At 39.6% G+C, this 25,468-nt stretch overlaps 2 protein-coding genes across 3 annotated transcripts; both read left to right on the top strand.

Annotated features, from left to right (window-relative positions):
* The first annotated feature begins 1,768 nt into the window (after window positions 1–1,768).
* Window positions 1,769–14,514, top strand: LOC105437673 (serine-rich adhesin for platelets-like). The gene is made up of 8 exons (XM_030987549.1): window positions 1,769–1,808; window positions 3,029–3,217; window positions 3,803–3,991; window positions 4,725–4,877; window positions 5,376–5,570; window positions 6,304–7,170; window positions 7,531–14,471; window positions 14,503–14,514. Exons 1-8 carry the CDS (start codon window positions 1,769–1,771, stop codon window positions 14,512–14,514), a joined length of 8,586 nt encoding a protein of 2,861 aa, XP_030843409.1.
* LOC100889874 (mucin-5AC) lies at window positions 14,474–25,096 on the top strand. Of its 2 annotated transcripts, none has more exons than XM_030987343.1 (10): window positions 14,474–18,759; window positions 19,030–19,143; window positions 19,618–19,745; window positions 20,268–20,493; window positions 21,055–21,198; window positions 21,910–21,939; window positions 22,923–23,159; window positions 23,777–23,973; window positions 24,411–24,518; window positions 24,894–25,096. In XM_030987343.1, the coding sequence occupies exons 1-10, from the start codon at window positions 14,568–14,570 to the stop codon at window positions 24,921–24,923; spliced, it is 5,406 nt and encodes a 1,801-aa protein (XP_030843203.1). In that variant the 5' UTR covers window positions 14,474–14,567; the 3' UTR covers window positions 24,924–25,096. The 2 variants fall into 2 exon arrangements, with proteins under 2 accessions (XP_030843203.1, XP_011662852.2); XM_011664550.2 differs by having other exon boundaries at window positions 23,780–23,973.
* Window positions 25,097–25,468: the final 372 nt, after the last annotated feature.

The following is a 25,468-nucleotide window of genomic DNA, read 5'->3' on the forward strand; positions in this document are numbered from 1 at the left end:
CGTTAGGAATCGAACGCTGAATTTAAGGATCCCTTTCTTTACTTACCTTTCTTTACTTGAACGCCTTAGCCTTTTAGGTAAATATGAAGCTGAACATTAGGAAATAAAACTAATAGTTCTCATGAACGTAAGTTGATTATAATAGCTGCACCCAACATTAATTTTAGAAGAAAAACGTCATTATTTATTGCGTTCTCTCTCCTTGCATGTAGATTTATTTCAACTGAAATCTCACGAATATTGCTTTAACATTATCAACACAACGAAGTATCCGGCATCCTCTGACAGGGAGCAATATCTGTAACAAGCAGGAAAGCAGGAAAGAAAGGGAAAGGGGTGTTTATAAATATTGTAGGTGTGCCCCTCCTACCCCTGGATCCCCCATTGAACCCAAACCCAAAAGAGATTTTTTGATTCACTACGTTTTCTATTTCGAAGGTACATGCTATGGTATTAACACGTGTCAATGTTTAGCAAAATACGAGATCTCGACCTTTTGTTAAGCACAATGACGTCCCGGTAAATAGTAAAAATCCCTATAAGTTCCTTATGCGGGTTGGTGTTTGTTTTAACGGAAACTAGACATAACATTTCGTAATTATCTACTTATTCTAGCTGAACGGGTTGAACAAATGGAGACCTGGCCCTTGTTAATGAAACGGCCATTGCACTTAATTTAATTTAATTTAATTTTAATTAAGAAAGTTTACAGAACTAAACTGATCTGAGGAGACACGAACGAACGAGCTGTATTAACTTCTCTGTACATTATCTCCATTTTCTGATATACTACTTGATTAACCTAATCCTTTGTCGTGTATGTATATATTGGTATTATGTATTATTATTCATACGATCTATAATGATTGTTTATGAACAGAATATTATCTTGTGCCAATGAGCTAGATGAAATACAATATAAAGTGCTAAAACGACACTTGACCTTTTAACCCATTGCTTACTGGAACCTGGTGGTCCCTGTGTTAAGTCTATGGGTTAAAGGGACTTGGTAACATTGTTCAGATGAGAGCGAATGGTGCTAAGGTAGTGACTTCAATGCCAGGTTTACAATTGAAGATTAAAGTTTAAGTGAAAAGACCATTATTGATGATGAAAATTGGGAACAACTGATTTGATCGATTTTTTAATTTTCCCAACTTTATTTGTTTAATTTAATTACATTGTAGGTGAATGTAATTCGTCACAAAGCAATGAATTGGCCATATACCATTCCAAACATTTAAATGTTGAAATATTTTTTTAAATCCTGTCTTATATCTTATTTCCATGGGAAAAGGGATAGAAAAAAAAAATCTAAAATGGTTGGGAGAATTTACTGTTAGAGGTTGTTGCACAGTGACGCCTTAAACAAAAAAACCATAAATATCTTTGTGGTTTGAGAATTTTTTCAGGATTTTTTGCACGTTAGCGTATTAGTACAGTAAAAGGAATATACATTTTATACAAAAATTACGCATTTTTTTCATTAACCTTCAACAATGTTACCGATACACTTTAAATATATATTGTTTTATATCTATAAAGTACCCTGGTCACACCGCCAAACTGACATCCAGCCGACTAATAACCGAACTTTACCCGGTCATTCGTAGTAACATGTACAACAGAATTGTGTGTTCATAGTTCTGTTTTCGGTTTCGTTGTTATGAATGTGGTATTGCACATCTATTACCCAAGTCACATCAAACGAGACCGACTCCAGACTGTCAATAACTGATCAAACAATTACATTAACCCCAATGGCAACATGTCTGTCGGATTGGAGCCGGTGTGGACTTGGTTTGACGGTGTGACTGAGCTTAAATCGAAGGCTCCCAATATTTAGTGTTTTGTGGGTGCTTGGGTGAAAGGGACAACGAAACATTGGATTGATTGAAGGGAACGTAAGACGGGTGAAATGTTATTGTAAAAACAGGTTTCTATTGAGAAGTGTTCCAGGCTAAAGGTGGGTCTATTGTGTTCCATCCAAGCAGTCTGTCTGAGGTATCCCCTGAAAGCAGATCAAGTTTCCCACTTACCTAGAACCAATCAGTCTCAACTCCAAAAGGCGATTAATACGCTTTTACGTTGTACCAGTTATATTGAAACTGACAGAGAGCGCGTAAGTGAGCGAAATGGATATGCTACTTTTTGGTGAATGAAACTTTCTTGTGTCAAAATTACTCAAAGGGTAATAGTGAATACTGAACTAAATGTAGAATTAAAGGCTTAATAGCTCTATAGCTCTACACCTGGTATCTAAAGCGCTTACATACTCTTTGTAAGGTATTTGAAAGGTTTACATTCATCAACTATTTTATCGGTGAATGTCAGTACTTAATATTTTCTTAGCGCAATAGCCGATTAATTCAGGAGGAGTTTTAACTATAATCAAAGCCCAGGGGGAAAGGCACAGGGGCAGCGCTTCGGAAATCGTCCTGTAAAAAAAATGAATGTTTAGAAACTTGACCTTGTATGGTAGACTTTGACAGTTTCCTTCTCAATCGAACATCAATATTCGTAATACTAATAGGTGGAATATTTTGAGACGTTATATCACATTAAGCCTTATGCACACGAGGCGTCATTAATTTTGTCTGACTTAGGATGGCGTCACTGAAGGGCGCGGCATTTCACGCGACCTGTGAAAGTGATCATTTGAAATGTAAATGCACATTATGAAAGGTGCAGATCAGCAGGGCCGTAGCGAGAGTTTGATGTTTAGGGGGTAGGGTGGGGGGGGGGGGCACATACATGTAATTTATCGACGTCCTGGGGAGGGGTCTAAAACAGTTCAACCGATCTTGGAATCCCCCCCCCCCCCCCACATGGATACGGGCCTGCAGATCAGTATTTGATAACTAATGTATGGGCTAATTGCATACATGATGCAAATGACGCCACGGCATCGAACATTTGTCATGCTGGATTGCCATCGCGTTCATTTGATTGATATGTTTATTACTTGTTATTATGGAAACATTTTCCGTACCATAACCTTCTTTCTTATTTTTGTTGTTGTTGTAAGCTTGCAGTTCCCTTCCCATCAGCGATGCTTCACGTGTAGTAACGTCTACATCCGGGAACTATAGTTTGAGCTCTGTCGTCATCCTTAGCTGCAACTCCACAGGGCATTACACACCATCAGGGACGCAATTCAGTGTTTGCATTGGGAATAATACATGGATTCCAGATTCGAGTACTTTTATTTGTTATGGTAAGTGAGGAATAGGATATGTTTTGATGATTCTATCTAACTTTTGGGGACTGTAGCAGAATTTACATAATTGAATTCCTTCTGTTATATAATGCTTGTCTCTATATAATTACCCAAAACCTAGAACAAAATTAAAGTCTCATGTTATTCTTAACGAGCAGAAAGATACAATACTTCTACATGTATTAGGTTTATTTGATTGATTAGACGACTACTTATATTTGGGTATTTTAATCGACATAATTGAATACAAAACAATGTGTTTTTGTGTAACGGGGTATCAAATATATAGGATAAATCCAATGATGCCTATAAAAACCCAATCTTTATTTTTGAAAAGCAAGAGCATTAAAAAATATATACGCCTGGGGAAGAGTTAATGTTTTATGTTCTCATTGGTTTAAAGAAATGAAAAGCAAGATTAGACAGACATGTTCTTAGAACAATCAGATTGCTTTGATATATTTTTGTAGAAATGAAAACACCGTTATAGAAATACCGGAAAACTACATGTAATTTATTTCATACAATAATTGTATCCGATGACCAGAAACCGAATGATTTCATTCTCTCTTCCTTCTCCAGACCAATGCCCCTCAGATCTTTTCCCTACGGACATCGTACATGTGTCGGAGAACAAAGGTGCCAAATCGTTTTACGACCACAATGAGGTTATATCGCTTTCTTGCGTTGAGGGCGCCACACTGCGAGGGTCGGACATGGTGACATGCAGTGATGGCGACCTTGTGATGGCTTCGCAACCAGAGTGCATGGGTAAGTGATGCCTCAATCCCTCCAACGAGATCGTCAAGTGACACGAGCCTCCCGAACCTGTGACCTCTCATATCCATATGACAACTAAACCATCCGGCCTTCTATGGTGTATGGTTGGGGGGGGGGGGGGGCAAAAAAGAAGAAGAAAATGACATCCATAACGAAAAACAAAAACACACAAATCCACTTTACATTCAGTCCTTTGTCGCACACGAAATTCATGCTCGTAAAAATAAAAACAAAATCGGTACTTGAATCAATAATCGTTATTAATTTAATTTAATTTCATTTATTTTCATATTTTTCATGTTACATATACATTTCAAAATAAAGTACAAGTTTGTTTTTTGAGTGATAAAATAACAATCAATAATACATAATAAATAACATAAAGATAAGTGGTCAATAAAGAGTACTGAATTAACTGAGAGAAATATGATGGGGGCTACATGAAAGCAAGCTGGTAAAGCTGTAGGCAACATAAACATTTAAAACGATCGCAAAGACTTTCGAAAACCACCTGAATCCAATATTAGTAGCCTGGTGCATGACCATTTGGTCTGTGCAAACATTACAACGATATATTATGTAATAAAAAGGGTTCATATAGGCAATACAGGAGGATATATGCTGAAAATTACCCTTGAGTAGATTTAATTTGTGATTGTATTCTTCCTAAAAGTTCTTTACTGTCCGCACACATGCTTTCATCATTATACGTTTGTCTTGTCAGCCGATTGTCTATCTCCTGATCTTGCGACTCCCGTGAGGATCTACAGCGACGGGGATGTTGCATCTTTCTCCTGCCCAGCCCGAAGCACTCAACCTCCTCTAGCAACAGTTACCTGTCGTGATGGATCATGGGAACCGCCCTTCGAATGTTTTGGTATTCAATTTCATCAAATTCATTTATTTTCCATTTTAAAACAATGTGAACATAGGGGAAAATACAGCAATAAAGTCACAATATACAATGATGGGAAACCTGTAAAATCAAATCCGCTTGTGGACAGGGTCCCAGATTTAAAAAAAAGAAGATAGTAAACAAAGCGAGTATGAAGTTTGATATCGACTTTAAAATGTATATATCTTTTAAATTCACTCGATAACAGACAACATGAAATAGTTTTCGCATTATGCATAATATTGAACAGTTTGCATGTGTTTAATACTGGCCAGATGATGCACTCCATGTATTTTGTAAGCAACGCCAAAGTTCTATATAAACATAGCAGCACTTTCTGATAACCAACCGCTTTCATCTGAATATTCATGATAGTTGGACCCATTTTCGCATTATGATCTGGTAGTATGCATTATGTTTGATTGAAATGTTTGTTGGAATGACATTGTTCGGTTTTATTTCCTTGTTTCGCATGAAAAGACAAATGTGAGATGCCATCTAGCGCAGACGGTGGTCTACATCTATCTTTCTCACCTGATCAAGATGGTCTCTACGATCACGGGGATATCATCGCATTATCATGCTCTTTACCTGGTTACGTGATCAATGGTGTTAATGTAACGAGATGTGACAACGGAAGTTGGATACCTTCGGGTTCGCCATCGTGCCAGCAGGGTTAATATACGCTCTGTTTATTGTTCATACTGTGTTCTTAATGTTGTATAAAGAAATACATTTAAATTGCAATAATTTAAACACTGTAAATAAAGAGGTTACTAAATCATCTGCATATGTTTAGCAAATTCCATTTTTATTTCATAATATGCTTGCTTTTAATATGATCTCATATTTCTTCTTGAATCCAATGAAATATTGGCAAAACTTCAAATTATATTTCTTCATGATTATTTCCTTTTCGTAGGACTCCACAGAATCGAAGATAATATATTTCCATGTCTTATACTTTACACTATTGTCTATTTCACTGTAGAACCAACCCAAAGCGAATCTCAGAAAGAAATCCCAACTCAAAGCGAAACCACAATCCCCCCAGCCCAAGTTGAAACAACGGATCAGGAATCTACCTCTCCTGATCTGTCTACAACATCCACGGTAAGGACTCCGATTACAACGGGGAGACTTCAAGAACCGACGGATAAAGGTCCTACAAATCTGCCAGTTACTATCAGAAATATTCTAACAACTTTGAGAGAGGTTGGAAAAGAAATAACATCTCCTAATGTTCTGGACACTACTGAAGCAACATCAGTTTCTACATCAAGTACATTAACAACACACACAACCCCGAGTGACCACCAGTGGACGTTGCCAGATATGGCAAATGAAACGAAACATACAACAGCAGAAAGAGTGACAGAAATCTTCAATCTGACATTGTTACCGACAGGGAGTACTAAAGACTTTTCTACTGAAGAGCAACTAATCACCGAACAGCAGCTGACAAGTACTGTTACAGATGAATACCCACAGCCTACCTTTTTACACTCAACAGCAGGAGGGATAGTCTCATTGCCAGGTGTAACACCAGCTATCCCCAGTGAAACTACAACATCAAGTTATTCTGTTAGGACTTCGGACGAGCTTACGGTCCAAAACGAATACATCACTGAAATACCATCATCGTCGGTCATTGGTCTAACCGACGAGCAAGCGAAAGAAAGAAAAACGACATATGTCCAACAGACCTTCCAAGACATTACAGAGGCAGCCAATATTTTCACGGAAATAGTCGTGGAGACGTCCGAATCAAGGATAGTCAAAGAACTTACGAGTCAAGCGGAGCGTGCGACCGAACCATATTTATCTACCACAAGAGAAGCTACAGAGAACACAAATACTCCTAGAACCACGCAATATATCACAATTACCGCACCAGATACATCAGCAGTATTTGATACTTTCACAGAGGTAACCGACCTTGGCGATGGAACATCTGAACCACTTACAACCAAAGAGTCTACAAGTCAAACCGAATATGTTACCGAACCCTATCTATCTACCACATCGGATGCTTCAGAGGACTTAAAAGAACTCAGAACCACTAAGATCTTACCAGATACGACAGAAGTAGTTGATACCCTGACAGAAATAACCGCCTCTATCATGGATACATCTGAACCACTTACGACCAAAGAGTTTACAAGTGAAACCGAATATGTTACCGAATCCTATCTTTCTACCACAAGAGAAGCTACAGAGATCATAAATACTCCTACTCCTAGAACTACGCAATACATCACAATTACCGCACCAGGTACGTCAGAATTAGTTGATACTTTTACAGAAGTAACCAAACTTGGCGAGGAGACATCTGAACCACTTACGACCAAAGAGCTAAAAAGTCAAACCGAATATATTACCGAACCCTATATTTCTTCTACAAGAGAAGCGTCAGAGGACATAAAGACTCCTAGAACCACTAAGATATTACCTTATACGTCAGAAGTAGTTGATACTTTTACAGAAGTAACTGATCTTGGCGATGGGACATCTGAACCAATTACGGCCAAAGAGTTTACAAGTCGAACCGGGCAAATTACTAGACCCTATCTATCTACCACATCGGAGGTTTCAGAGGACATAAATGCTCCTACAACCCCAATTGCCGTAACAGATACGACAGAAGTAGTTGATACTTTCACAGCGGTAACCGAAATTGGCGAGGAGACATCTGACCCACTTACGACCAAAGAGTTTACAAGTCAAACCAAACATATTACCGAACCCTTTCTTTCTAGTGCAAGAGAAGCGTCAGAGTACGCAAAGACTCCTAGATCCACTAAGATCTTACCGGATACGACAGAAATAGTTAATACGTTTACAGAAGTAATCGATCTTGCCGAGGGGACATCTGAACCACTTACGACCAAAGAGCTTACAAGTCAAACAGAGCAAACCAGCGAACCATATCTTTCTACCACAAGAGAAGCTACAGAGAACACAAATACTCCTAGAACCACGCGATATATCACAATTACCGCACCAGATATGTCAGAAGTAGTTGATACTTTCACAGAAGAAACCGACCTTGGCGAGGGGACATCTGAACCAATTATGACCAAAGAGTTTACAAGTCAAACCAAGCAAATTACTAGACCCTATCTATCTACCACATCGGAGGCTTCAGAGAACATAAATGCTCCTACAACCCCAATTGCCGTAACAGATACGACAGAAGTAGTTGATACTTTCACGGAGGTAACCGACCTTGGCGAGGGGACATCTGAACCACTTACGGCCAAAGAGTTTACAAGTGAAACCGAGCAAAGTACCGAACCCTATCTATTTACCACATCGGAGGCTTCAGAGGACATAACAGAACCTAGAACCACTAAGATTTTATCAGATAAGACAAAAGTAGTTAATACGTTTACAGAAGTAATCGATCTTGGCGAGGGGACATCTGACCCACTTATGACCAAAGAGCTTAAAAGTGAAACCGAATATATTACCGAACCCTATCTATCTACCACAAGAGAAGCGTCAGAGTACACAAATACTCCTAGAACCACGCGGTATATCACAATAACCGCACCAGGTACGACAGGAGTAGTTGATACCTTCACAGAAGTAACCGATCTTGGGGATGGGACATCTGAACCACTTACGACCAAAGAGTTTACAAGTCAAACCGAGCAAAATACCAGACCCTATCTATCTACCACATTGGAGGCTTCAGAGGACATAAATACTCCTAGAATCACTCAGATATTACCATATACGACAGAAGTAGTTGATACCTTGACAGAAATAACCGACTCTATCATGGATACATCTGAACCACTTACGGCCAAAGAGCATACAAGTCAAACCGAGAACATTACTAGACCCTATCTATCTACCACAAGAGTAGCTACAGAGAACACAAATACTCTTAGAACCACGCAATATATCACAATTACCGCACCAGATACGTCAGAAGTAGTTGATACTTTCACAGAAGTAACCGACCTTGGCGAGGGAACATCTGACCCACTTACGACCAAAGAGTTTACAAGTGAAACCGAATATATTACCAAACCCTATCTTTCTACCAGAAGAGAAGCTACAGAGAAAACAGATAGTCCTAGAACCACGCAATATATCACAATTAACGCACCAGGTACGTCAGAAGTAGTTGAAACTCTCACAGAAGTAACCGAACTTGGCGAGGGGACATCTGACCCACTTACGACCAAAGAGTTTACAAGTGAAACCGAATATATTACCAAACCCTATCTTTCTACCACAAGAGAAGCTACAGAGAAAACAGATAGTCCTAGAACCACGCAATATATCACAATTATCGCACCAGGTACGACAGAAGTAGTTGATACCTTCACAGAAGTAACCGATCTTGGGGATGGGACATCTGAACAAATTACGACCAAAGAGTTTACAAGTCAAACCGAGCAAAATACCAGACCCTATCTATCTACCACATTGGAGGCTTCAGAGGACATAAATACTCCTAGAATCACTCAGATCTTACCATATACGACAGAAGTAGTTGATACCTTGACAGAAATAACCGACTCTATCATGGATACATCTGAACCACTTACGGCCAAAGAGCATACAAGTCAAACCGAGAACATTACTAGACCCTATCTATCTACCACAAGAGTAGCTACAAAGAACACAAATACTCTTAGAACCACGCAATATATCACAATTACCGCACCAGATACGTCAGAAGTAGTTGATACTTTCACAGAAGTAACCGACCTTGGCGAGGGAACATCTGACCCACTTACGACCAAAGAGTTTACAAGTGAAACCGAATATATTACCAAACCCTATCTTTCTACCAGAAGAGAAGCTACAGAGAAAACAGATAGTCCTAGAACCACGCAATATATCACAATTACCGCACCAGGTACGTCAGAAGTAGTTGAAACTCTCACAGAAGTAACCGAACTTGGCGAGGGGACATCTGACCCACTTACGACCAAAGAGTTTACAAGTGAAACCGAATATATTACCAAACCCTATCTTTCTACCACAAGAGAAGCTACAGAGAAAACAGATAGTCCTAGAACCACGCAATATATCACAATTATCGCACCAGGTACGACAGAAGTAGTTGATACTTTCACAGAAGTAACCGACCTTGGCGAGGGGACATCTGAACAAATTACGACCAAAGAGTTTACAAGTCAAACCGAATATATTACCAAACCCTATCTTTCTACCACAAGAGAAGCTACAGAGAACACAAATACTCCTAGAACCACGCAATATATCACAATTACCGCACCAAATACGTCAGAAGTAGTTGAAACTCTCACAGAAGTAACCGACCTTGGCGATGGGACATCTGAACCACTTAAAACCGAGGGGCTAACAATAAGTGAAACCGAGCTTATTACCAGACCCTATCTATCTACCACAAAAGAAGCGTCACAGGACATACAGTCTCCAAGAACCACAAAGATCTTAACATATACCACAGAAGTAGCTAGTACTAACACAGAAGTAATCGACCTTGGCGAGGGGACATCTGAACCACTTAAGACTGAAGAGCTAACGAGTCAAACCGATTTTATTACCGAACCCAATCTTCCTTCCAAATGGGAAGCGTCAGAGGACATTAATACTTCTAGAACCACAAAGACCGTATCAGAAACGACAGAAGAAGTTGATATTTTTACAGAAGTAAACGATCTAGGCGAGGGGACATCTGAACCACTTACGACTAAAGAGTTTACAAGTCAAACCGAGCGTACCAGCGAACCATATCTTTCAAGCACAAGAGAGACTGCAGATGAGTCAAGGACTCCTATAACGTTAAATGAGGACCTAGATACTGACATAATGGCAAGTATTATGACAGATGGAATAACAACAGCACAGTCTCTTTCAGAAGTTTCACAGCTAATCCCAGTGACCAGTGATGGAAATGCAACGTCGGAAATAAATGCTATCACACTAAGTACGGTATATGAGACATTTTCTAATGTCATGACAGAGATGGTCAGTAGTGAACTTGCTATTCAACATAAATCAATTACATTGCCAGACGTAACAGAAGGAGAAGCTACATTGACCCCTGATACCCTCAATGATATCGAAACATCTTCATCAACAATATCAGTCCTGGATTCAAGTACAAGTGAACCTGTAACACTAGGGACACCTACTTACCAGGAACGTGCAACTGCAAAGACAACAATTGGTATTGATACTATCACAGAATTGGTAACAGATATCGTCGATATAACCCTCTTATCAAACACCCAAGATGAAATATTGAGCCACAGAGGATATCAACGAGACGAGGTTACTGAGACAACAGCCAGTCGATATCCCGATACCATTATGACAACTGAATTTGAAGGTACCCAGGAACCCGAGTTACCTAGTGATCTTCAAACGACTTTGATACCAAGAACTGATCCAATCACTTCCCACAGACCTACCGGGCAATCGTCTGCGGGCACAACGAACGTGGAAAAGGAGATAAATATAAGACTCACAATAGAAACAGGGGAACCGACAACTGAGTTTTCTACAGATGTGGTGCCACAATCCTCAGAAACAGGCTTCCCGACCAATGAGGTAACATCAGAAAAGATGGTGAAATCTACTACAGAGAGGACTCACTCTGATATTGTGATCGAAACGGAACTCGTTACAGAAACCGCTGATCCTGCATCAATGTCTACGAGTCCAGGTGGTGGAACGATCGAATTGACTACCATTGAGGGATTTTTTATGGATGAACTAGGAGAGACAACTGAGCCTAGTAGATCAGTTGCAATTACAGAAATCGTTACACAAGACATAGTGACCGATCAGACAAACAACATCAACATAACTACAGATAGTAAGGAGACTATCGACTCAGAGATGTATGCTGATGTTGTGTCAACCATTATACCAGAAGTAACACAAACTGTTCGGGATTCATCAGCTGAAAATGGAACGATCATGCCACCAGCAGCTACAGAAGTAACAAGGCATTTTGAACTAGGCATATCAGACGCAACTACTATAGTAAAGGATATTACAGCGCCCGAAATAAGAACAGAACTAAGAGCCACTGAACGTGATGGGACACCACCTAAAACATATGGGACGACTTCAATGGAAAGTATCACGACCAAATACCAAAGTACCATGTCAGGAAAAGAAACAGAGACAGAAATAAGTACAGATATCGTTACATACGTGACTGATCAAACTTTAGGTCTAGCAAGGTCGGATGTTGCAGGACCTAGGGGCCATGCTACAGATCTTGGGAGTACAATAATTTCAAAAACCAAAGAAGAGAGCCCAACACAAACGACAACGAAGTACATCACCACTGGTGTGTCAGCTTTGACAGAAGTGGCAACATCTACTTCAATAGAATTTGAGACGGCCATTGTTGATGATACTACCGCACCAAGTGGACGAGAAACCCTTGCAGGGGAGGCAGGCATTGTGACAGAAGATGAAACTACTGAAAGTACGGAAGCTACCCGAATAGGAGTTGATACCACGGAGGGTGTACATACAGATGTGCATACTGATGTCATGACATCCATCGTGCAAGAAGAGACAAGCACTGTCATTCCAGATTCACGAGTAGGCAGACAAACTGCGACCATACCAACCCCAATTACTTACGAAATAACCTCTAAAGAAGCAACTGCATGGATAAGTACTAATCTAGGTGAAACGACTACGTCTGATTTTGTAACAAATTTCGGAACCATTGAAGATATCAGTGATACGACTCCCGCTGTTTCATTCGAGACGCTTCTAACGGAAAGAATCGCTTTAGAATCACCGAGATCAGATTTTATCACCGTCACAGCTGATACAACAGCCACAGAAGAGGATGAAATTACAACCGAGCAACAGTTAAGAACAACGGTCAATAAAAGCCCTTCGGAAAAGGCGACCTATCCTGAAGTAGAAACACATACTGAACCTGCTGAAACATTTGTAACGGAAATTATCGATTACACATTAGGAGATGACATTATTAGCCCAGATAATACCGCAGAAACGAAGTTTTCTACAACAGCGCCATTGTCCATCATCACTGCCACAGAGATTACTACAGCTCTGCAAAATTCAACTCTACGATCGGCAAGCACTACTGCAGACTACACAAGTTTTAGCACTGATGAAACTGTAGAACCAAGTAAGTCAGATGAAAGTACAAGTCCTGCAGAGGCTACCACGGAGGAACATAAAGTTGGAAGTACAACAGCAGACAAACTTGCTACCGACAGCAAGATGGCCCAAGAAACCGAATGGTATACAGATATTGTAACGTCTATGATATCGGAAAAACCTAATGATACTGCCTCATCTTATGATATCATTACAAAAGATGGGCAGATTAATATCACAAGAACAACCGACAAACCGTCGATTACAGATAGTTATAAGGACCTAACCGACGTCTCCGTTCTGGCCACGACTGAAGGTACATCTTTGATTGGAGGTGATGTCACAACACGTTCCAGCCATGAGAAGACACAAACAACCACATTGCATGTTAGCCCAGTTCAGAACGTTTCAGAGGTAAAGGAAACCACCGACAGTCTGTATACATCTATGGGCACCGACGAGGGTACTGATATTGCTTCACCTACATTACCAGCAACTATTGATGTCAGTACTGAAGCAGGAAAGAGCAAAATTACAACAACTAGCCCAATAACTATGGAGACCAAAGTGATTCTAGGAACTGAATGGTACACTGAACCTCTGACATCCGTTGTAACAGACAGTGACCCAATAGCACAAGTTTTACCGTCAAGTACAATCAAAAGCTTGCCGACAGAAATTACCAATGATCTTAGGAGTACTGAACAATATCATGCTAGTACATCTTTAAAACAAGACGATATCACGTCACCTGCTCTAGGAACAGAACCACTAATAAACATCCTTACTAGTGAGATAATTCCAATGAGAGAAACAGAAAGGATGACCACTGACTTCCCTGATGCAACAAGAGAAGCAACATATACAGCTTTTGCCACTGAAACAGTAACAGATATATCAACTCGGCCTAAAATGTCAGGCAAGTCGGAGGTTTTAAGCACATTAGATAGTATTTTAAGGGAAGTAGCAACTGATGGAACTGCTTCACTAGGAACCCATTCACAAACGGAAACTGAAACTGAAGAGACTGTTACCACGCCTACGTTGACTGAAATAGTTCAGGAAGTAACATATATTGATAATCACACTCTTGGACCGAGTAGTCCACAAGAAATCATAACCGCACCAGAGGACATCCCACAGAGAACCACAGACAAGCCATTTGAAATGCCAGATACGACACCTGGAGGAACCATCACGTTCACAGAACTTGTAACCAGTGTCTCTAATGGAACGACAGGATACATTGCAGGACAAATGACTGGACTTACTTCACCGAGTCGTATAAATCCCGACAATAAGGTCACAGAAAACGCCGAGTGGTATACTGACATTATAACCTACACTTTAACAGGCAGTGAAAGGACGAGTGACATAATCCCAACAGTTAAAATCACAGAGAGCGTAACAGCTGACATCATAGAAGCCACCAACACGCAATTCACATATACAGAAGATCATTCAACGGTTGTACCTACAAGAGAAACTGCCTCAGAAGGAAACGAAATAACAACGCCAATAGACACAGAAACGGTGACTGATATTATTGATATCTTTACAGACATGTTAAGTGATACGACAGATACATTACACGGTGATACTAGCAGAACGAAACTTGGCACGGATGAACAGAAAATCGAAACCACGGAAGAGATTCCAAGCACGGTAGGAATCGAGATTACCAAACCAGTATCTGATTTAGGCACGAAAGTAGTGTCTACAGAGTATTCATCTGAGCTCAAACCCGATTCCTCTCCAGCAGCTACCCTCATAAGCTCTATCAGCAAATACGTGTCCGAGATAATGTTAGAAAAGACAGAACAGACAGAACAGATAACTTTCCTCGGAACAGATATAATTACAGACACATATGGAACAAGAGAGCCAATATTACCAGTAGAAGGCAATGCATCATTTACTACAGAACGGACAACTTCCATCGGAACCGATTTAAAAACAGACACATATGATGAAGCAACAGAGGCAATGGTAACAGATAAAGTGACGGACACAACAAAACAAACAACTTTTGTCGGAACAGATCTAATTACTGACACATATGAATCAACAGAGACAATATTACCAGTTGACGGCACTACATTAGACTCTGCAGATCAGACAACATTTATCAGAACAGATGAATCAACCGAGTCATTAGTACCGGACGAAGGTACAACGGCTCCTGCTACTGAGACAGAATCTACAGATGTAAAACGTACGACTGATCAGATGTCAACTTCAAACATTGCAGAACACCATACAGAGACAACCCAGATTCCGCAAACAGAAGCAGAGACGATTGTTATCACAGAATTCATGACTGACATTTTAAACTGGACGGTTGAATCAAGAACGTCAAACATTCCACTACAAACTGATATTGTAACCGAAATAATAAAACCAACCACTTTGTTCTCATATGATTTGATCGATCCGACTAAAAAAAAATCCACAACAGATATTTCATTTACAGAAGAGGATGAAAGAAAGCCAGCAATATCAAGTACACCTCTCCCATTTGTTGATTCATCGACAACAATTGCTGAATTTGAAACAGCTTTTGTAACTATTGAATTTCCTGATGTAACATGGGCAGAGACCTCGACCTCTCCATCAGTTCATCTTACTGACACGGTGTCCAAAGGAGAGGAAGGGATACCATCAACAGCATTACCCACTAACGATTCTTCAGTCACACCACCTAAAATGGCAGAAGTGACTTCTCAAATCAAAACGACACTCATGACGGGAAAACCTGAATTTAATACAATGGTTTTGACGACTAGGGGGAGATTCGCTGTAAGCGAGGGTAGCAAAGAGAGACTTGAAACGATTAGTACTGACCAACCAACAGAGTTCTCCCGTTTACCCGTTGATAGTACAGTTGCAATATTTGAAACAGAATTACTGACAGTTACTGACGTTGTTGATGAATCATTTACATCTGAAGGCACTGAAGAGAGACATAGGCCCTCAATGGTGCCCAAACAGGAAACCGTGTTTCCTCGAACAGACACAACCTCTACAAGAGAAAAAACGACAGCCATGCCAGTCATTTTACAAACTGTCGTAAGCCAACCTGTATCAAAGGAAAAAATATACCACACGTCAGAAATAACTACAGATGAAATGTTAGGCGGTCTTTATGATACGAAAGAAGCGAAGTCAACCTCTAAGCCTTCAACTTTAGGGATTACAGAAATACATGAGACATCAGACATCACTGAAACCACTCGTGCAGCATACACCGCACCCTTACACTCTGTATTGCTTTCATCCGAGATAATAACGACTCCCTACACACCATATGACCTTACTGTTGATCTTAATACTGGTGTTACTGAAGGCGATACAACAGACTGGGCGACACCTATGATGCTCTATTCAACTGAGGAAATTTCAATGGTTCACTCTACCGATGAAATGCAGGACGTAACTGAACAAATCCTGATACCACAGACAATACCCCCAAGCAATGAGAGTACATCTCACGTCACAAGCGAAGAGTCCAAACCCTTCACAGAGACTCCAACAACTGAAATACCCGTTACCCCGACTACAGAAGGCGCAGGAACAGAATGGGTCACACTTACGATTTTTGATTCAACAGAGAACGTGCCGATGGTTCCAACTACTGATGAGATGCAGGACCTAATGGAACCTACCGAAATGCAGAAGACATCACCATCAGTCAATGCCACTATATCAGAAGTCACGAGTGAAGCTTCCACATCCTTACCGAAGACTCAAACAGCAGCCGTTGCATCTTCAGTTGTACTGACCACTGACCTCCACACAACCACATTGGTCGATGCTTCAAAGACAGAAGGGGCAGCAACAGAATGGGTCACATTTACAATTCCTGATTCGACTGAGGAAATTCAAGTGGTTACCACTACTGATGATATGCAGGACTTAATGGTTCAAACCGATATCCAGGAGACAACACCACAAGTCAATACTTCTGTATCTAAAGTAACGAGCGGAGTGTCTACATCTTCTCACAAGACTCAAACAACAGCTATAACATCTTCAGCGATTCCTACCACCGATTTCCATACAATGAAAGGAAGCACAGTAACAGAGTCTATCGCACCTACCAAACTCCTTTCTACTGAAGATGTTGCAGTGTTTCCCACAACCGATGAAATGCAACACGTAACCGAACGAACCTCCTTCCAACAGACAAGTTTACCAGTTAATGCTAGTACATCTCAAGTCACGACCGAAATATCTACATCTTCTTCAAACACGCCAGCAACAACGGTGAAATCTTCAGAATTAGAAATAACTGACATTCACACAACCGCACTTCCCTTTAGTACAATGAGAGAAAGCACACCAACGGGGTTGACACATACAATACCCATTTCTACTAAAGATATTGCAGTGTTTCCCACAACAGATGAAATGCAAGATCTGATTGAACAAACCGAAGTCGAGCAGACAACGATATCAGTCAGTGGCAGGGTATCTCAGTTCTCGAGCGAAGTGTCAACATCTTCTCTCAAGACTCAAACAACAGATATTGCATCTTCAGCGAGTCCTACCACTGATTTCCATACAATGACAGGAAGCATAGCAACAGAGTCTACCACACCTACCAAACTCCTTTCTACTGAAGATATTGCAGTGTTTCCCACAACTAATGAAATGCAAGATCTAATTGAACAAACCGAAGTCGAGCAGACAACAATATCAGATAGTGGCAGGGTATCTCAGGTCTCGAGCACAGTGTCAACATCTTCTCTCAAGACTAAAACAACAGTTATTGCGTCTTCAGTGAGTCCTATCACTGATTTCCATACAACCGCACTTCCCGTTAGTACAATGATAGAAAGCACAACGACGGGGCTTACCACACCTACAATTCCCCTCTCTACTGAAGATATTGCAATTTTCCCCACAACTGATGAAATGCAAGACGTAACTCAGCGAACCTCCTTTCAACATGCAACTTCACCAGATAATGCTAGTACATCTCAAGGCACGGGCGCAATATCTACATCTTCGATCAAGACGGCACGAACAATGATGGAATCTTCAGAATTACAAACAACTGACATTCACTTAACCACATTGCCAGTAAGTACAACGAGAGAAGGTCTAACAACTGAGTTCACCCCTCATACAAAAGTCCTTTCTACAGCAGACATGGCAGTGGTTCAAACTACTGATGAGATACAAGATGTAATTGGACAAACCGAAATCCAACAGACAACACCACTAGCGGATGCTCACACATCCCAAGCCATGAGCGAAGTGTCCACAACCTCGCCAGAGACTCCAACAACAGCAATGTCAGCTTCTGCATTAACAACCACTGACATTCTCACAGCCGAATTGTCGATTACTACAACAGAGACTGACAAACTCATGCTACGGTCCACACCTACAATTCTCCTTTCAACCGAAGACATTGCAGTGGTTCCAACTACTGATGAAATTCAAGAACTTATTGAACAAATCGAATTGCAGCAGACAACGTCGTCAGTAAGAGCAACTGTATCTCACGTCACAAGTGCACTGCCCATATCCATTCCCCAAACTCGAAAAACAGCAATGATATCTTCTGTAGTATCTACCACTGAGAGTAACACAACCATACTGCCCACTAGCACTACTGGGACTGACAAAGACACTCTACTGTCACTGTCATCACAGATGTCTTCAACTTCTGCATCGGTCCTGACCGTGAAAGTCAAGGCAACTCAACCAACTCAGTCCATATCAGAGCCTACGTCAGCTACCATGAGTAAGTACATCTTATGTATTACTTCTTTCATGCATCTACAGTTTACATCAGAAAACAGCGTATTGTAAAATATATAATGTTTTTTTGTTTATAAATCTGTCAAATATAACATGTTAAGTCGGAGGGGGGGGGGGGGGGAGGGGGAGTTTCCTTTAAGGAAGAGAATGGCAAAAAATACAAATGATAATTTGGAACATTGAAATTCATTGTGAAACATGACATCTCAAGTATCATATTGTGTATATGGCTTTGTATTCCCAATTTATTTAGAAACGAAATGTGGAGTAAAATGCGAGGGGCCAAATGAAGTTTGCATAATCTCCGTAGAGGGCGATTCCTGCAGGTGTTTAGATGGCTATGAACGTGTGGATAACGTCTGCATAGGTATGTATCAAATGAAACCAAGTTAAGTTTATTCATTCTTTCTATGCTTGAAGTACTCGTTTTATAACCATTACAAAATACGTCTTAATCAAAACTTAATTTGTCCCAGAAATGATACTACAAAAGGGTCATGGTAAAATGTTTTTTCCCCTTCACTTTGCCGAATAACAGCATAATACAGTATATAAAGTCATGCATAACATTGTATGAAGAAAGAGAACGTTTGAAAAGTTGCTTTATTTGTTCAACGTAGTAATTAATTCAAGTCCAGGCAATTGGAAGTTTTCTGATATAGCAAGTGGTAACAATGTGTGTTATAAAGAGGGACTAATGGGTTCACAGAGAAATAACTTTCTAAAAGACGAGAAAAGTATCTTTATCAAATCAATATTGTCGCCGATTGTTATTCATATCACACACATCGCAAGCTGTGTATTTCACGTTAAATATTTTTGTTTTCCTCTCATTTTCAAGAGATATACACGTTCAAAGCCGACGTAAAGATAGTCTTGATTAAGGGAAAAGAGGCCTTATTTATACCAGATCTGAACGATCCGTCATCTATAAAGTTCAATGAACTCGTGGCCGAATTCTGTCAAGCGGTACGTAAAATGATACATCATATTTAGTCAGTGAAATATATAATACAAGTTAGTTTTATTATGTTCGGTCATCAAATAGATGAGATAAAGGAGACCAATTTTTGTTTAAATTCAAAATTAAACAACCTTTCATTTTAATGATTTCTATAAACATTACCGTCTTAACCACACAGTTTTGTCAATGTATTATATCATTTTGAAATCAATATTAGAAGCATAATAAAAATAGATAACATGAATATAAAGATTGGCATTCCAGTGTATATACGAATTTAGAAAATACGGACCAATGATTTTTACGTTTGTGTTTTGACAAATTAAAAACAAAAAATGACATACGAAAAGCAAAACTTGTAGATTAACAGTTTGTATGAGCTTTATCATATAGGAATGCTTTTTTGGAAATAATTATTTCTTATTACAAATTCAGTGTTTTCTATAATAAGAAAATGCACTTAGTGATTTATAAAATCTTTGACATGGTTGAAATATATCGAATATCCTCTCTCAATATAATCACAGATGAAACTCGCGTATAAAACACACATAGAGACAACTTCATCATTCCACCAGTGTGACGTCATAGCCTTTCGACCAGGGAGCATTGTTGTTGAATACTTGGTTAAGTTCATGTCACCAGACATCAATGAAGCTATGCTGACGAATGAGACCTTAGTCTATCTGGAAGAGAATAATATGACATTTCCTCGAGAGATATCTCTTAAATCATCTCTGGTTGAATATGAACGTAAGTTGAAATGGTGGTCCTATTCATATGATAATAATGATGATGACCTGTGATGGAACGTGGGTTGATCCAATGAAGGTATCCGGCATTATGATTGGTGGTGGGGGTGGGGGTGGGGGGGGGGGGGACATAACTTCCTCCGTGCATGAAAATTTGACTAAATAAATCTTCCTATTTGCTTGAACGGGGGCAGGGTGCGAGAGGGAGTCCTATAACATTGTACTTTATCGAGTAGATCCCACGTTAGGATTTTATATAACATGATATAAAAATATAATTTCAACTCAATATAATGTGAAAAAATCCCCACAACAAGCATGGTTATAAAGAGGATATCTTATTATTGTTAATTTCCCTAGTACTGTTTTGAATTATCAAGGCCGACATCCTTAACAATAGGAGGATAAGGAACGTCTCCTAATTGTTTTTTTCAAAACAGAATTATGATCTACGCTAGCAATTTGTAAAACAAAATGAAATTCCAATTCTTGATATCTACAAAAATATGGAGTATTTGCATTTCATCGCTAAATTGGAATATTCTTTTTTGTTTTTTTCCAGCTGCCAATGAATGTCTTCTAAACCTATCTGACTGTGATCCAGCTGCCAAGTGTATCAATAGAGGGTCGGCACTTTTCACCTGCGAATGCTCTTCTGGCTACGACGACCTTTATGAGAAACAACTTCCGGGTCGCTATTGTAGTGGTATGGATATTATCAATCAATAGTTTGGATTTATGATTTCATTTATTTAAATCACAATCTATTACCTTTTACAGTGTAGTATAGCATTTAAAAGAGCAGGGTTTTTTTCCTAAAGTTATGTGACAACTAATTTTACAATTTCTAATAAACAACCTGACTTGGTCCTGCATGTTGGTCTAGTCTTCCTTGTTCATGTGGAAATATATTTACAACTAAAAGGTAAAGACAAGTTTTGAAAACGACCTCCTCTCAAAAATGAAATGGAAGCTCTTATTACCAATCATGTGAAAGAATATGTTTTGACTAATACGTGATGATACCAAGTTTGCCGGGAAACCGCCTACTAATGGATATTTGGTAAATTATTATATCTATCCAGCCTGGATAGATATCGCATAGTTTCATACATGAATTCATCTTTCTGTGTGCAGTGCTTGTAACTTTACGAAGACTGGGCCAAGTTTCTTATAATTTTGATGATTCCAAAACCTTGCAGTACACACAAATACTTATATGCTAGATGATCAACCTTTTCTGATCGATTCCACAATGTTTCTTTCACAATGCAATCGCATGACCAGATGTAGATGTATTGTAGTCACAAATATTTTATAGATTACTTTTATTCTAAATCAATGTGAATGACAGATAACAATTATACTAATACTGAAATATAAGATGAGCTCACTTCATGTTTCTCTCTTTTTGCAGCCATTCACCCTGCTCCAAAGTCGAGCTTAGGTAAGTTGTACCAGACACGACAAGATGGTGGAAAGCAATTTGTTGAATTCAGTAGAAATGCTCCGAACAGCAAAATATAAATTGATTTGTGTATGAATTTTAAAATGCAGAATGTATGGATGAAACATCAATCAAAAGCGATCTGAGAGTCAGACCTGGGGGTGTTTCACAAAGACAAAGATCGATTTTCAGTGGGACTTTACTATGGCAGGCCATTCGTGCCACTGGTTGCTCTCACTATTGCCGATTGGTCTGTCGGTTATGATCTTTAGATGATATATTTTTTCCTTCAATAATGAACTATCAACAAATGTAAGTTCTGTAGATTTGTGACCATCATTTATACGTCCCTTGAGAGACTAATGTCAGTAAATTGTAAGAGCAAACAATGGCATGAACGGCCTCCCACAGAATGTCTAACCTGGAGAGAGAGAGAGAGAGAGAGAGAGAGACAGACAGACTGGGTGTGGGGGGCACATAATATGAGATCGATATCTCTTCTCTTAACTCCTTAATCATGTCTCCTAGGGTAAGGAGGAGGGGGAGGGAACGTGTTTAATGGAGGGATATTTTTACGGGAAAGATAATGGGCCACGTTCACCCCAAATACTCCACTGAGCAAAAAAACAGTAATCATGGTAACGGCCCGACACTGAGATACCCGATCACTTTCTCATTCTCTTCATGTAAATTAGTGGACATCTTCTTGGGGGAGAGGGTGTTATTAGTGATCACCTCGTCCGGAGTGGAAATGCTTACTAAAAAGTAGTCGAATCCTCTTTCATTCTGAAGTGGATTCTGCTATGTTTGGATTTGTTTTGAATCTGTAGAAGGGTTGTCTCCTATAAAACATTGGATTTGTACTCCTTTAAATTGAGAGAGATAGTGTGTACGGATGATTCTATATGGGTGTCCCTTCCTTTAAGAGTTAGTAGTCCTACATGTGCGTTATGGGGCTTCAATTAATCATTTTCTTATCACAGCAATCCGGATCAAAGTCTTAATCATCCTCGGAATCGTCGTCATCTTCATCATCCTCATCATTCTCCTCGCTCTCTGCATAACGCGGCTGTACAGAAGGATTATCGGTAGGCGATCAGATGACTTCATCGCAACCAGCTCGGAGGTGGGGTCTACGTTGCTAGGATACGGCTACCGGAAGAAGAATGACGTGGAAGGCATCTCTTATATAAGTCAGCATAGCACATTGGAAAAGAGAGGTGGGTCGTTCAGCCAAAGATATTTGTAAAATATATTGATAAAAAGGCATGTTAAATGTATAAATAGCAGGTAAGGCCATACTTGCTGAGTCGTTATACTTATTCGCTATTTACATTTTAAATTATCCATTAACTATTATAAAAGGATGTGCAGCAGTGAAAAACTAATACATACCGTATTTTGTTTGAAATGATATGTATTTTGTCATGACAGATAATGAATCAGTGTAGCTATTTGTAAATGTTTATTGTTTTTCAAATACACTCCGACAATTTCAAAGTGCTTTTTTTCAATGACAAATGACAAAAGTCAGTGACAAATCTGCTAATAACCAATCAGAAGCAAGGACTTCAGTAGCTTATAACAAAGACTGTCATTTGTAACTGATGACAAGTTTTGTGAAACGGGTCCCAGGACTAGAAAACTGAACTACATTCTAATGGAAATACTGATTGATTCATTGTAAACCAAATTTCAACAGGAAGCAGTTTCTTTCATATAAAACATAAAACTACTGTCATTTATAAATTAATCCTAAATTTACGAAAGTATTCAATCAAAATCGGAATCGAAAAAAAAAAAAAATGTTGATGATATAAATTATCTTCTTCATCAGAAGGCTCTCTGGTCGAAGTCCACCATGAAGAAGAAATGACTGAATCGCCTCGTTCTCGAACGGATACTGAGCTCATACATACGGGTGTCCAGCCCTTTGAATGTGAGGAGGTTCTTGTAACGGAGGAGATGGATAGAGAGCTACAGTTAAGAATGGAAAGTATTTCAAAGTTCTTGAAAAGATCGGCCCCTTTAAATGTAAGTCAAACGCCACTATTTTTGGGAAGTTATGTCTCCCTCTGTATTTTCTTTGTCTAAGACTCAATAGCGAGTCCATTTATCTCATCACTTTCGCAATTACTATGCCTCACCCGTTGCCCCCCTCCCCTCCCCCTCTCCCTCCATCTTAATGACCCCCTCCTCCCTTATCTCTACGTCTAAATGTACACTGTACTTTGTACACTCTGCCTTTATCTCAGACCATTAGCCTGCCTTCACGGTTTCACCTTCCCCATCCTAAATCATGTTAATCATTTTTTTTTTTTTTTAGAGTACCTCTCCCGTTACTGTAATGTTCTAGTTCTTAAGTTTGGTAGATCAGAAAATACAATTTATTCACTTTTGATTTTGAGTTGAGTAAACAAATTATCATTCTGTTCATCTCCTTTAACTTTCATATTTTCAATCACTGACAGAACTCATTACGCGACAGAATTGACTATTCCATAATGTATATTCCCGAAGCTCCCACCATACCTTTACACGAAAGAAGGAGATCTGCCGAACAACCTACGGAAGAATTCGTAAGTCAGTTTGGATCAACACTAAATCTCGTTAAATTTTAGCATGAACAAGTCTTTATTTGCATTCAGACAACAACAAATGGAAGAGAAAAGAAAAGAAAAGGAAAAGAGTCATCATTTACTTACGCTCAATGAGATGAAGTTTCATGTAGCCACTACAAACACACTTTCTAATAATAATAACTGAGTTTTAACATTTCAAATAATCCAAGCAATCAATGGGAGAGTTGAATTTTTTACAAAGTTCCCAAAATATTTTTGTTAACGGAATTTCAATTTCAGTATTTCTTTTCATTTCCAACGCTGAAGTACAGTTTGTTTATTTTTCTTTCTATTATGGAACCAATTTCCCGTCTTATTTTTCTTTTTTCACAGCTGGACTCCTTACCACAGACCTACCTGTGATAGGGGTACGTTGGTTTTCCGGAACAAGGAGTGGATCCTTGAAGTTCAGGCCATCCTTCCTAGAGTGGAATTGGACACCTACGCTTACCTATCCCCGTTCCACATGAGCCGATTGAGTTGTTTACTGTGCTAATCAGGGGCCCGTTGCACAAAACTTACCATTGATGGTAACTTTGCCATCAATGGTAACTACCATAGAGACCTTGATTTTGATTGGCTGTTGAGCTCTGTTACTATGGTCAGTGGCGTAATGAGCAAAAACGTTTGGGGGGGCTGGCAACAAAAAAAAAATCCGCATCACCCCACTCTAACATGCAGGCCCCGCTGAACGTTTTTCAAAGTGGGGTCTAGGGGCTAAGCCCCATCAGGGGGGTCAGGGGGCGGAGCCCCCGAAGCTTAATGGGTATGGGCACCAGTGGTGGATCCAGGAGTTTCTTACGGGGGTGGCATGGGTGAAATATATGTAAAACCTGATGAAGCGACAGAGCGAGGCTTTAGCGGCGAGGGGAACGACCAAGCGGGGGTGGGTCTGGGAGGGGGTTTTG

The sequence above is a fragment of the Strongylocentrotus purpuratus genome, unplaced genomic scaffold (assembly GCF_000002235.5).
Source record: "Strongylocentrotus purpuratus isolate Spur 01 unplaced genomic scaffold, Spur_5.0 spur5_scaffold_16, whole genome shotgun sequence".
In the NCBI taxonomy this organism is placed as follows: domain Eukaryota; kingdom Metazoa; phylum Echinodermata; class Echinoidea; order Camarodonta; family Strongylocentrotidae; genus Strongylocentrotus; species Strongylocentrotus purpuratus.

What these genes read in the sequence shown, in the direction of transcription:
- LOC105437673 (XM_030987549.1), top strand. Translation starts at nt 1,769, where the DNA reads ATGTCTGTCGGATTGGAGCCGGTGTGGACTTGGTTTGACG. An exon ending in TTCGCAACCAGAGTGCATGG is followed by an intron (nt 3,992 to 4,724) that starts GTAAGTGATGCC and finishes TTGTCTTGTCAG; the next exon opens with CCGATTGTCTATCTCCTGAT. An exon ending in ACCGCCCTTCGAATGTTTTG is followed by an intron (nt 4,878 to 5,375) that starts GTATTCAATTTC and finishes TCGCATGAAAAG; the next exon opens with ACAAATGTGAGATGCCATCT.
- LOC100889874 (XM_030987343.1), top strand. Translation starts at nt 14,568, where the DNA reads ATGTTAAGTGATACGACAGATACATTACACGGTGATACTAGCAGAACG. An exon ending in TGGCCGAATTCTGTCAAGCG is followed by an intron (nt 19,746 to 20,267) that starts GTACGTAAAATG and finishes ATATAATCACAG; the next exon opens with ATGAAACTCGCGTATAAAAC. An exon ending in TAGCACATTGGAAAAGAGAG is followed by an intron (nt 23,160 to 23,776) that starts GTGGGTCGTTCA and finishes CTTCTTCATCAG; the next exon opens with AAGGCTCTCTGGTCGAAGTC.